The sequence below is a fragment of the Scyliorhinus torazame genome, chromosome 9 (assembly GCF_047496885.1).
Source record: "Scyliorhinus torazame isolate Kashiwa2021f chromosome 9, sScyTor2.1, whole genome shotgun sequence".
Classification (NCBI taxonomy): domain Eukaryota; kingdom Metazoa; phylum Chordata; class Chondrichthyes; order Carcharhiniformes; family Scyliorhinidae; genus Scyliorhinus; species Scyliorhinus torazame.
In genome coordinates, this window is record NC_092715.1 from 233,800,514 (window position 1) to 233,814,714 (window position 14,201).

General features: G+C 44.8%; 1 protein-coding gene across 18 annotated transcripts in view; it reads left to right on the forward strand.

Annotated features, from left to right (window-relative positions):
- LOC140429761 (multiple PDZ domain protein) overlaps positions 1-14,201 on the forward strand; it is a 488,055-nt gene that overhangs the window by 206,474 nt on the left and 267,380 nt on the right. For 15 of the 18 annotated variants that reach the window (XM_072517160.1, XM_072517164.1, XM_072517169.1 and 12 more), the window contains 4 exons: positions 2,437-2,628; positions 2,844-3,053; positions 5,863-5,991; positions 11,125-11,286. In XM_072517160.1, coding sequence (XP_072373261.1) covers positions 2,437-2,628; positions 2,844-3,053; positions 5,863-5,991; positions 11,125-11,286 — 693 coding nt within the window. The remainder of the gene's footprint in view (positions 1-2,436; positions 2,629-2,843; positions 3,054-5,862; positions 5,992-11,124; positions 11,287-14,201) is intronic. The other 3 variants (XM_072517161.1, XM_072517178.1, XM_072517168.1) reach the window with 2 other exon arrangements.

The window sequence follows — 14,201 nt, forward strand, 5'->3', positions numbered from 1 at the left end:
CACTGGGAGAACTCACTGGGAGTGAGTTTACAAGTTGCTCTTTTTAAACTGTCCTGAATTGACTCCCCTCCCCCACCTGCTTTCAGATCAAAGTAGATTAAAGTGACTGACAGTTAACTGCCAACCAGTTATGTGAGTGGGTGGGACAGCCCTTGTTAACCTACACTGCCCAATACTAGCTTAATATAAATTAATTTAAACTCCTGAAATTTAAAAGGAGCTGCCTTACTGATTCAATTTAATTCAATTCAATTCCCACCTCGATTCAAATTCCCAAACTCACTCTTTGCTGTGTCTCACTCCTGGCTCTGTCTTCTCTCTGGCTCACTGGGAGAACTCACCCAGTTGCTTTCAAGTTGCTTTTGAGTACATCTTGGTCAGAATATGTTTTTTTGTATTTATATCCATGAAAAGTTCAGGGATATGTCCGCACATAAGTAATAACGCAGCCCTGTACGTGAATCCTTGTTTGCCTGCTGAAGTAGAAGTGATGCTACATGATCTTTTGAGGAAGCTTGCTATCTGTGCCATTGTATGAGCCACATTGCAGCATGCCTGGCTCAGGCTACGACTGACCATTGTTGTATCTGTACAGAAGGAACCATTCAACCACAATATCTGAGCCCAGAGCAAGCTCTGCATATAGATTTGTCAGGTTCAATCCTATTTGGCTGACCTTTCTCTATATCTTTAGAAAGCTGCTCTATTCAAATGCTTATTAGATTCTCTTTCAAGTTATTTGTAGACCTTGCCTCAATAGTCTATTCTGCTAAAGCATTCCGTGCCTTGAAAAATACCTGTACCAAATTAATTTTTCTAGCTTTCATTTTTATTTTTATATTAATTATTCATCTACTTAATGATTTACCATCTATTGAAGTGGCAGGGTGTAAAGACTTGGGGTTAGGAAATTTGCAAGTATAAGTTCCTGAGCGTTTTTTTACTATAGGCTACATTTTAAATCTTTTCCCCTTCGGTTTCAGATCCTTCTATTGAGGGGGTTGCTGGGGAGAAAGAGTGGGTGAGGGAGAGATGGTGGTCAGGGATTGGGGGTCTAGTCATAGAAGGGCAACATACATATGGTGGTCAAAGGGGAGCTTGTGGCATTGGGTGGCAGGGACAAATCGGGGGAGTCACATCTTGGTGATATTCCGATATCAATCTTGTTCAGCAGCAGAAAATACTCTCAGCACACATGTTGTAAAGGTGCATATCATTTTGGACCCATCGTTTCTTGCCTCCTTACCGTGGCGGCAGGTTGCACAGAGGTTAGAACATTACAGCGCAGTACAGGCCATTCGGCCCTCGATGTTGCGCCGACCTGCGAAACCACTCCAAAGCCCTTCTGCACTATTCCCTTATCATCTATATGTCTATCCAATGACCATTTAAATGCACTTAATGTTGGCGAGTCCATTACTGTTGCAGGCAGGGCATTCCACGCCCTTACTACTCTCTGAGTAAAGAACCTACTTCTGACATCTGTCCGATATCCATCTCCCCTCAATTTAAAGCTATGTCCCCTTGTGCTAGCCATCACTATCCGAGGAAAAAGGCTCTCACTGTCCACGCTGTCTAATCCTCTGATCATCTTGTATGCCTCAATTAAGTCACCTCTTATCCTTCTCTCTAACGAAAACAGCCTCAAGTCCCTCAGCCTTTCCTCATCAGATCTTCCCTCCATACCAGGCAACATCCTGGTAAATCTCTTCTGCACCCTTTCCAATGCTTCCACATAATGCGGCGACCAGAATTGCATGCAATACTCCAAATGCGGCCGCACCAGAGTTTTGCACAGCTGCAATATGACCTCATGGCTCCTAAACTCAATCCCTCTACCAATAAAGCTAACACACCGTATGCCTTCTTAACAACCCTCTCAACCTGGGTGGCAACGTTCAGGGATCTATGTACATGGTCACCAAGATCTCTCTGCTCATCCACACTGCCAAGAATCTTACCATTAGCCCAGTACTCTGTCTTCCTGTTATTCCTTCCAAAATGAATCACCTCACACTTTTCTGCATTAAACTCCATTTGCCACCTCTCAGCCCAGCGCTGCAGCTTATCTACGTGATGCACTAAGCGTCAAGAACCACAAAGACATGTGAGACTTTAACCAAGGCTTTAATACACTACATAGGAAGCTTACCCGACACAGACGACCCCAGACAAAATGGGTCAGGTCTCAGAAGCTAGGTCTTATACCTAACTCCCGGGGGAGTGGCCAAGGCGGAGCTCTCCGTGGCCAGGTCAGGTTACATACAGGTGACCGAACCTCTACAGAGCTACAGCACAATACACAGGATTATAGGACCACGTTACACACAACTATTATATAACTATGTACAATGCTAGGAATTCATACTTTGTTGTTTCAATACAACAATGTATGCTTTTTAATGAAAACTTTTGTTTTAAATGTGATTTTTCCAGAGGCACATCGATCAAAATGAGATTACTGCAACATCTGCCACAGATGATGATGCTCTTGTGGTCGAGATAGAAAGAAGACAGAGTGGTGTAGAGGCACAAGGTTCTCACCTGGCGATGTGGGAATCTGAAATTCAAAGCATAGAATTAGAGAAAGGTAGCTCAGGCCTCGGGTTCAGCATTCTGGATTATCAGGTATTTAATTCTAGTTTGCCTCCTTATAAGCTGAATTGCAGAACTGTCACATTCTTAAATTCTTTGTTTAAACATATGTTTATTTCCAGAGGAAACATAACATTTACAGTTCTGTACTTTCAAATGAGATCGACTGTACTTTAAAATAAAAAGTTAATTATTTTTGTCTGTTCAGCATTAAATTATTAATATAATTTTTACACTTGGAACCACAGGATCCGGTTGACCCAATACGAACAGTTATTGTGATTCGCTCATTAGTGCCCAGTGGTGTGGCAGAACAAGATGGCCGACTTCTTCCAGGAGACCGACTCATGTTTGTCAACAGCACCAACTTGGAAAATGCTACTCTTGAGGAAGCTGTTCAGGCACTCAAAGGTGCATCAGGAGGCAGAGTTAGAATTGGGGTAGCAAAGCCTTTGCCAGTAAGTCTTTCAATGTTACGCAGTGGGCTGATCCAAAATTCTGGTATTAATTTGTGTGACATTAACCCTAACTATTTGAGCACTCAGGGATAGAATTTTGTATGCTTTCAAACTATTTTTATTATGCGCACAGACTCTTGTCCCTATTCTGCACCTAATTTAATGGTGTTTCCTCTTTTTAGGCCTGCTGAATGATTGGCTAAATATGCAAAGGAGAGTTATGTCGCTGTTTTAGGGTGCTTTGTAAAATATGTAAAAATGTAAGTGGAACATATTGCAATCCCTGACTAGTTTTTCTAGTTCTTGTGTCCCTTAAAGGGACTGCTGATGGCTGCTGAAGAAATCGTAGGAAACATTTGTTTTAATCTTCTACAGTGTATGGAGGGGTATAACAGCTGTACGACGGATAGCTGCTTCCCTCTACTCAGCCCTCTTGCATCTTCCTCCCCATAGAGGAGCTTGCGAGGACAGGCAGCTGTGCACAGTGTGCATGCTCAATCTCCTTATTCTTACAATCAAGTAAGAAAGGGTAGGATAGCTCCCCTCTTTTCCCATTCCTCATTTGATTGCAACAGATTAAAAAAATATATATGCTTGCCAATTAAGTGAGTCTTTTAACTGATGGCATGCAGTGACTGTGAAACGCGCAAACAGGCAGGTTTTCTTGCGTTTTTGAAAATAAAGTGGTATTTATTGTACTTAACCCAGTCTAAGTAAAAATAATAAAAAAATGCCCCAACCTACACATTCAGAGTCACACAAATGTAAATAGGTTGCAAAGTAGAAGGTAGCTTAATTATATTTGAAATTCCAATAAAGATTTAAGTTATATAGATCTTGTGGGTTGATGACCTGGATGAACCCAGGTTGAACTCATTGGTCTTTCAGGATTCGGTGACAATGTGGTTTAAAGATGTTGGTGGTCATGGAATCCCTACAGTGCAGAAGAAGGCCATTCAGCCCATTGAATACACCAACCCTACGAAAGAGCATCCAATCTCTGTAACCCCACCCAACTTTTGGACACTTGGAACATAGAACATAGAACGATACAGCGCAGTACAGGCCCTTCGACCCACGATGTTGCACCGACATGAGAAGTCAAAAAACAAAAGCCATCTAACCTACACTATGCCATTATCATCCAGATGCTTATCCAATAAACTTCTAAATGCCCTCAATGTTGGCGTGTTCACTACTATTGCAGGTAGGGCATTCCACGGCCTCACCACTCTTTGCGTAAAGAACCTACCTCTGACCTCTGTCCTATATCTATTACCCCTCAGTTTAAGGCTATGTCCCCTCGTGCTAGCCATTTCCATCCGTGGGAGAAGGCTCTCACTGTCCACCCTATCTAACCCCCTGATCATTTTGTATGCCTCTATTAAGTCTCCTTTTAACCTTCTTCTCTCTAACGAAAACAACCTCAAGTCCATCAGCCTTTCCTCATCAGATCTTCCCTCCATACCAGGCAACATCCTGGTAAATCTCCTCTGCACCCGTTCCAAAGCTTCCACGTCCTTCCTATAATGAGGTGACCAGAACTGTACGCAATACTCCAAATGCAGCCGTACAGCTGCAACATGACCTCATGACTCCGGAACTCAATACCTCTGCCAATAAAGGCCAACACACCATAGGCCTTCTTCACAACCCTATCAACCTGGGTGGGGCAACTTATGGCCAATGCACCTAACCAGCACATCTTTGGATTGTGAGAGGAAACCCCTGCAGAATTTGCAACCTCCACACAGATAGTCACTCGAGGTCGGAACTGAACCCAGGGGCGTCATTCTCCGACCCCCCGCCGGGTCGGAGAATGGCCGTAGGCCGCCGTGAATCCCGCCCCCGCCGAAGTCTCCGGTACCGGAGATTGGGCGGGGGCGGGAATCGGGCCGCGCCGGTTGGCGGGACCCCCCGCTGGATTCTCCGGCCCGGATGGGCCGAAGTCCCGCCCAGAAATTGCCTGTCCCGCCGGCGTAAATCAAACCTGGTATTTACCGGCGGGACCAGGCGGCGTGGGCGGGCTCCGGGGTCCTGGGGGGGGGGCACAGGGTGATCTGACCCCGGGGGGTGCCCCCACGGTGGCCTGGCCCGCGATCGGGGCCCACCGATCCGCGAGCGGGCCTGTGCCGTGGGGGCACTCTTTCCCTTCCGCCTCCGCCACGGCCTCCACCATGGCGGAGGCGGAAGAGACTCTCCCCACTGCGCATGCGCGGGAAACTGACAGCGGCCGCTGACGCTCCCGCGCATGCGCCGGGAAACTGTCAGCGGCCGCTGACGCTCCCGCGCATGCGCCGCATTTCCGCGCCAGCTGGCGGGGCAACAAACGCCATTTCCGCCAGCTGGCGGGGCGGAAATCCCTCTGGCGTCGGCCTAGCCCCTCAATGTTGGGGCTAGGCCGTCAAAGATGCGGAGCATTCCGCACCTTTGGGCCGGCGCGATGCCCGTCTGATTGGCGCCAGTCGGCGGACATCGCGCCGTTGGGGGAGAATTTCGCCCCAGGTCCCTGGCATTGTGAGGCTAACCACTATGCCACCATGCTGCCCTTTTCACAAACGATTTTGTCTGCAATATGTCCATTTAAGGGAGGGTATCCCAAGATACTCATTTAATTAAGAACTTCCTGGATATTTGAAATCAATGTATCTTTTCTTCCAGAGGTGGCAACAAAATAATCTCTGCCTGTGGCAGTTGAAAATTGCCCCTCTCAGACTAACATGGAATCTTCCAAATAACTGTTGTATTTTATGTGTATCCATTTTGCATGTCAGCTTCTTGTGCTACACTCAAAACTCCACTCTCTCAGCAGTTTTCTCCAGAAGAGGGGGATGTGCCTGCTAAAGAGGAATCTTTTCTCTGCTTGGGTCAGTCTTGTGATGGTGATGTGGAGGAGGCGGCAGGCGATGCTGCTGTCTTTCGTGCAGAGTTAGCACTGGTTAGTTATCCTTTTTGTTCTGAACTGTGCATCTGTGGGCATTTTAATCTGTGCTTTTCTTTTTAATGACATCATAAATCAGTGCTGTGTTGTACATTTGGTCTAACCTGTGCAAAGTATGAGTTAGACTTCAACTGATTATGTTGGACATGGGGGGGAGGCAATTATAAAAGATACTGAATCAAAAATGTGCTCCTTGAGGCTAAGGAGACATCTAAACAGTAGCAAACACCAGTAACAGCAGTGTCGAAAACACTGATTGACAGTCCCAATTATAAATGATCAGAGCTTGTGCATCACGGTGGCGCAGTGGTTAGCATTGCTGGCTCACAGTGCCGGGGTCCCAGGTTCGATCCCGGCTCTGGGTCACTGTGTGGAGTTTGTACATTCTCCCTGTGTTTGCGTGGGTTTCACCCCCACAACCCAAAGATGTGCAGGAGAGGTTAATTTGCCACGTTAAATTGCCCCTTAATTGGAAAAAAACTCTAAATTTATAAAATAAAAAAATGATCAGAGCTGGGAGTCTCACACACAGGGTTAAATGTATGGATGATAGGAAGCTAATAAAGGTGAGAGACTCCAAAGCAGAACAGGATGGGTCACAGGAGGATTTGAGTATACTTACGACTTCGATAGATAGTTGGCATTGGAAGATTGGAAGTACGAAAACGATGGAAAGAATGGATAGATTGATTTATCAGGAGAAAATTTGAACTGTTCTTTGTAGAAAAGAGAGGTTCAGTGGTGATTTGATTGCTATTTGTGAAATTTGAAAAGAACTAGATAGTGCAGACCTTGACAAGCACTGTCGGAACAGTAGAACCAAAGGATGTGGACTGCAGGTGAAGGGGAAAATTCAAAGTTAATCTCCAGAAATATTTTAAAGATGGTGTGATATCTATCGAACCTGATCCTGTTGCTAACTTTTGGTTGGTTCAATTGGCTCTGTTTTATGACCTTTGCTCTAGAGTCGCCAGGTATCTTTATGATACCGCCACGAGGTTCAAGTTCAAGTTCTGATCAATAACTCAACACACCAATTAGTAAGATTCAAATCAAAACACATTTATTATACACAATCAATCGCTACTCATGCATAAATTCTACTTAATAAACTATCTCTATAACTAACAGGCCTATACTTAGCTTTGGACTGGCCCGCCAGGTCAGGGGAACAAATGGCCTTTCGTTCGGGTTCTGAAACTGCAGGATTCAAAAGCTGGTATGGACTGGTAGCTAGGAGTGCCTATCTCGTAGCGTGCGTTGACTGGAGATTTACTTGGTTGATGCGGCAGCTTGGGCAGTTCACTCTCAAGGGTTGATTCGCTGCTGAGTGACCCTGCCAAGAAGAACGATTTGAACTTGGGGGCTTTACTTTATAGTCCCCAGGGGCTTCCCGCCCTTCGGGGCGGACCCCGTACCTGGTCCCAAGTGATTGGACTGCTTTCCGATTACTTGGATCGATTTCTCCAATGCTGGAGCGGTTCCCTGATCGCTGGGCGGTCTTAAGTGTCCGTTGGCCTTCCTTTGTCTTTGCTCCTGCTGGCGCCGAGGAGTCTGGCTTGGCTTTGTTTACCTTAACTGTTGCCATTGTGCCTGGGAATCGCACATTACTATGTAGATGGCTGCTACATTACTATGCAGATGGCTGCTGGTTTCGGAGCTGTCTGGTTGTTTTGCAGGTTCCAATATACATGATTTCTGTATTTGCTAGTCTTTGCCTGTTTTGGCTGAATTTCCCTTCAGCCTTTGCAGTTCTCCATTTTAAGTCGGGAAGTGGCCAACTCAGGTGGCTACAATCCCCAGGGAGAAGGTGGACGCTGATAGTATTGATTCATTCAGGAAAAATTAGCTACATTTATTTCAGAAAATATTATTTGGGGATACGGTAAATGAGTAATTTTGGTCATAATACATGCTGGATGTAGCAGGATTGTGAGAAATAAATTACCTTGGACAAAATGGTCCAAAGCATTGCACAAACTATGGGTTTTCCTTGCCACATGTATTGGTCCGTTGTGATAGAGTTATGGAGTCATAATGCCATAGAAGGACGTCTGCTGGCTCTATGTAGAGCAAGCCACCCCGACCCCTGTGTCACATAGCCCTCAAAGTTTACTTCCTTCAGGTGCCTATCCAATTTCATTTTGAAATCATCACTGTCTCCACTTCCACCACCTTCATATGCAGCAAGTGCTGTGTCATTACTCTTGTTGCATAAAGAAATTCATCCTCACATCCTGCCTGTATCTCTTGCCCAAAACTTTAAATCTGTGTTCGCAGTCTTTATCCTATTAGCTAATGGGATTAACATCACTGTGTTTACCTTATCTAAACTTTTCACAATCCTGTACACTTCTTTCAGATGTCCCCTAAACTACCTTTGCTTCAGCGCTCAAAACATAGTCTTGTAGCCAAAAGTTCTCATCGCCAGAAGTATTCTGGTAAATTTTCGCAGTATCCTCTCAGGGACCTTCACGTTTGTCCTGAAGTATGGTGATTGGACCTGGATCCAATGCTCTAGTTGTAGCCTAACCAAAGCTTTATAAATATTCAGTGCAATTTCCCTGATTTTTGGATTCAGTACCTCTATTAACAAAGCTCAATGCCTCTATTTATCTGCCTTTGTCCCATGTCTCTTGCTCCCTTACCGAAAACAATTTGTCGATCTCATCTTGAACACTTCAGTTGACCCAGTTTCCATTGTCCTTTGGGAGAATTCCACTTTTGACTACCCTCTGTGAACATGTGACTCCTGATTTCACTCATGAGCAGTCGAGCACTAGTGCACTCTTGTTCTAATTTCCACCACCAGAGGAATTGGCATCTGTGATTGAGAAATATGGTGTGTCCGCTTTTGAGCCTTTGGGGGACACAGGCTTCGGCCCTTAGGCTGAATGTTGAGGCCTTTGAAATCTTGCCTCGCTGGTGGGTAATCATGAAGATGAGTGGCTGGGTGGCGGGATGGGAAGGGGGCTTGGGAATTGGGGAAGTGATTAGTGGTCTGATTTTTTTTAAATATTTGTTCCGTTCTTACAAGGCCAATGCACAGAGTGGATAGGACAAACCCTTAATCCATCTCAATGCTTGCTCAAAAAAACAATTCAAATTTTAATTGAATCCAGTTCATGGTCTTCACAAGTGAGACATACAAGATTCAAGCTGACATGAAAAGGCCTTGCACCTCATCTTGGACTTGATCTGATGCATGATCTTAGCCAGACTGTCTGATCTGTGGGAGTTCAGTAGCATTCTGTGGGAGCAACGTTTTAACATAAGGTTGGGGGAAACAGTCCTCCTCCCCTTGGTTCCATGTTCAACTAAGTACCAGAACCTTCATGTCATTTAGTGCCATATTGTACTTGCAAGTTCAACATGTAGCAAGTGAAGTGCTGGAGAATCCAGAAAATGAAAATGGGTCCTGCAAAATGTACAGGATCCATATTTGAATAAATTATTTTGCTTTTTAACAGTTCCCAGTTGTGCACTTTGAGAATGATCTGCTTATGGATCAGGCAGGTGGCGCACTTCATCAGGAAACAATATGTGTTGCTGCTTCCTGTATTATGAAGATTAGGAGTTTGTTTAGCACCTAGGCTAAATTTCAGGATCTCCATATCTACTTTGTTAAATTATTTTTATCATTACAAAAGTCTCAATTAGATCCCCCTCAAATATTTAAATTTAGAAGAGTACAACCAGGTTAATGCAACCTGACTTTCAGCTTAACCCTTTAAGCCCTAGCATCCTGGTAAACTTGATCTGTATGTTCTCCAAAGCTAATACGGAGTAGATACAGAGAAATTATGACCTGTGGTGTGGGAATCCAGAACATAGGAGTACGACTTTACTCCTGGATGACCTAGTTCTAGCAGCAATATCAGGGATCACTTTTTCACACAAGATTGTGGAAGAATGAAATTCTCCCTCAACGAGGCTGTGGATACCAGGTCACTTAAAATTTTAAAGATTGAGATTGACCTATTTTACTTAAGGATATCATGGGATACGGATCAAAAGTAGATGAATTGAGTTGAGGTGCTGATCAGCTATGATTGAGGGACTGAATAGCCAAGTCCTTAAGTTTCCTATATTCCATTAAACAATAATTTCTAGTTTGCTGGTTTATTTCTTAAACTATTTGTTAACTGCTTTAACTATGAAGGCAACACATTTATGCATGTTGATTGTGTTGTACATCAGTGTTCCCGCTGAGGTGCGCAGCCATGCAACAATCCAGAATGTCAAGCTGCATGCAATCAACTTTCCTTTTAAGATGTGTATGTGTGTCCAACCGCTCCTCAATCTTAAGTGGATCATGCAGTTGAACACAAAATGCTGTACACAAAGAGAAATTAGATGGAACATTGCTATCCATCATTAATTTTTTGAGTTGTGTGATTGAAAATGTAACTGTTTGCAAATACAGAACAGTATAGTTTTTGAAGAGATGGAGAAACTGGAAATTAGCAGCTTTCCCCTCATCTTGCACAAGGAAGGAAAGGAAACCAGAGAGGACAACATGCTTAGTCTCATAGCCACTCTGGTTTACATGTGTGCAATTTTTAACATGTTAAAATTGTGTTTTTCTAATACATACATTATCAGTCAGGAAATGCTTTAGTTTCTGAATTTGATCAGAATAGGTAACAATGTCAGGCCAAAATAAGCATTGAGCATTTTTTCATACGATCTCATGGAATCCCTACAGTACAGAAGGAGGCCATTCAGCCCATCGAGACTGCACCGATCCACTCCACCCTATACCTGTAATCATGTAATTTATCCTGTACATCCCTGGGCACAAAGGGGAGTTTATCATGGCCAATCCACCTAAACTGCACACCTTTGATCTATGGGAGGAAATCTGAGCACCCAGAGTAAACCCACACAAACACGGGGAGAATGTGCAAACTCCACGCAGTCACCAAGGCCGTGAGAGTGAGACGGTAGTGCTAAACATTGTGCCACCCCTGCCGCCCGTCTGTATTGTTGTTTTTCAGCTCTGTGGTAACCATAACTAGATTTGATAGCTTGTTTTGATAATGTAAAACACTGAAATAAAATTCAGTAATCACCTTTTCCTCCTAGATTCATGCTGAGGGTAATTAATCTCTATGTGTTGATTTCTAGGTAGAAGCAACTGAAACCAGCTTTGCCATTGAACAGACATTTGACAGGGAGATATCTTTTGACAGCGAAGACGTCCATCAGGCCTCTATTGTGGCCATGCATGGCAGTGCTGGTAGTGAAGACCTGGATGTTAACCTTTCATTTCCATCATTGATTTACAAGGTAATTAACCTGCAGTACTTTAAATTAAACTAATTGTAAATTGCCAGTTGGTTGTCATTTTTAATTTGGTAAATGATATAGCTGTCTTCCTGAAAGTGTTGTATGACTTGCAGTCTAGAATAAGCTATTTTATATCAAAGTGGGTTGTTTGGGAAGGGAATTTAGGAGAGGAGGATTATACTAACCGATGGCTCTGCCATTAATGGTGGGATGTAAGAAGGTACACAGGTTAGAGTTAGGAAGAGTGCAAAGGAAATAATAATAACATAAGAAATAGGAACAGGAGAAGGGCATACAGCCTGTTGAGTGTACTCTGCCATTCATTATGATTGTGACTAATCTTGGGCTTAATCGAACCCGCTCCCAAATCCCTTGATTCCCAGAGACACCAAAAATCCGACTATCTTAGCTTAAATATACTCCGTGATGGCGCATTCACAATCATCTGGGGTACAGAATTCCAAAGATTCAGAACACTTTGAATTTCACTGCAGCTGTGTGCCATTAGAGGAAGACCACATGCAATTTGCTTTCTTGATTGATTATTGTGTCTGCATGCTGACTCTTTGTGTTCCTTGTACAAATACACACTCTTGAATATCAACATTTACAAGTTTCACACCTCTTAAATATTATGCTTTTCTAAGGACCAAAGTGAATAACCTCACTTCCTCACATTCTTCATCTGCCACCTTGTTGTTTATTCACTTAACCTGCCTATATCTCTTTGCAGCCTCTTTTAGGAATATAGGAACAGGAATAGGCCATGCAGTCCGTTGAGCCTGCTCCGCCATTCAATACGATCTTGGTTGATCGGGCACTTCAATCCCTTTTACACCCATTATCCCCATAACCCTTTACCTTCCCTAATGGCATATAAATGTGAGCCTGGCAACCTCACCTCTGAAGGGGATATCAGAAATGAGCGTGTAGGTCGCCATTACCATGGAGTCCAATGGAGAGAGGGCACCGGCAAGGATCTGGGAGAACCAACTATGTCATTCGCGAGGATTGGCAGGGGTAGAATGATTTCTGCTCGCAGCCTTCATTATCACGTACTCTAGGCCTCCAAGGGGTATGTCATTTGGAATTGACTTTGTATACCCCAGATCCTCCCTGCTTATGCCTAAGCAATGGTTTCTCGGAGGCATGGCCTTTCTGGAGTGGCAGCTGGAAGTGAATGGGAGCGGGACAATCCACAGTGTCAACATGGGGGGAGTGGGGGTGACTTTGATGGTTTGGTGAAATGGACAATGTGGGGGATTCTGACATGGGGTGGTGACAGCACCATGAGGGCAAGATGACCCTGACACACGGGACAGAGACCAGTCACATTTATCTTCCCACCTTCAGGCTGCAAGGATAGCTGTAGGGCATGGGCAGTGAGGAAGGCCACTGCTAGTGGTCCAGGAGCCCAAGCTATCAGGGATGATATCATAGATTATCATAGAATTTACAGTGCAGAAGGAGGCCACTCGGCCCATCGAGTCTGCACCGGCTCCTGGAAAGAGCACCCCACCCAAGGTCAACACCTCCACCCCATCCCCATAACCCAGTAACTCCACCCAACACTAAGGGCAATTTATCATGGCCAGACCACCTAACCTGCACATCTTTGGACTGTTGGAGGAAACCGGAGCACCCGGAGGAAACCCACGCAGACACGGGGAGGATGTGCAGACTCCGCACAGACAGTGACCCAAGCCGGAATCGAACCTGGGACCCTGGAGCTGTGAAGCAATTATGCTATCCACAATGCTACCGTGCTGCCCTCATGGAGGCTGACTGCTCGAGATGGAAGGCTCGAATGATCCAGTACCCAAGAGAGCTGGGGGAAATGAAGGTTAAAGTTAAGGAGCAAGTTGAGTGCAATTTGGAGTCTTGAAATTAATCAGGTGAGCCTCATCTGTCACAGGAGGAAGTCACTTCTCTAATAACGTACCTGACCCTTCCTTAACGAGTCAGTTATATCCATCATGTCAGCATTGTAATTTATGACTATCCACCAGTTGGCGGCCACTAGATACACCTGTGGCAGGCAGGTTGGTGGGGATGAGATCAAGTTGTTTTTACCTCTCGTTTCTTCTCTTAATACCTGCCGCAGTCCCAATCTAGCAGCTCTGCCCTTTTGGACCTGGCCAGCTTGGTCTTTGCTGGTACTACTGAGCCACCCTTGATGATGGACATTGAAGTCCCCCACACAGAATACATTCTTTGCCCTTGCCACCCTTAGTGCTTCCTCCAAGTGTTGTTCAACATGGAGGATTACTGATTTGTCAGTTGATGGTGGACGCACTGGATATTACAAAGGCTATGGCTCCTGGCAATATTCTGGCAATAGTACTGAAGACTTATGGTCATGAACTTTTAATGTTCCTAACAAAGCTATTCTAGTCCTGCTAAAACACTGGCATCTACCTGGTAATGTTCCTAAGTTTTTGGGGATCACCATTACCAACAGACTGTCCTGGTCCACTCACGTTGGTGCAACAGTTAAGAAAACCCAACAGCGTCTCTACTTCCTCCGGAAGCTAAGGAAATTCGGCATGTCTGCATCGACTCTCACAAACGTCTACAGATGTGCCATAGAGAGCATCCTAGACGGCTGCATCACAGCTTGGTATGGCAACTGCGTGATCAATGATCGCAAGAGACTGCAGCGTGTGGTGAACTCAGCCCAACGCATTACACAGGCTTGCCATCCTCTCATTGATTCTGTCTACACCTGCTGCTGCCTCAGGAAGGCAAACAGCATTGTCAGAGAGCCCTCGCACCCAGGCTTTGCCTTCTTCCAGACCCTTCCGTCAGGCGGAAGATACAGAAGTCTGAAGACCCGCACATCCAGACTTAGGAACAGCTTCTTCCCCACAATTACAAGACTCCTTAACGACTCTCCCTCGGACTGATCTGTTCCC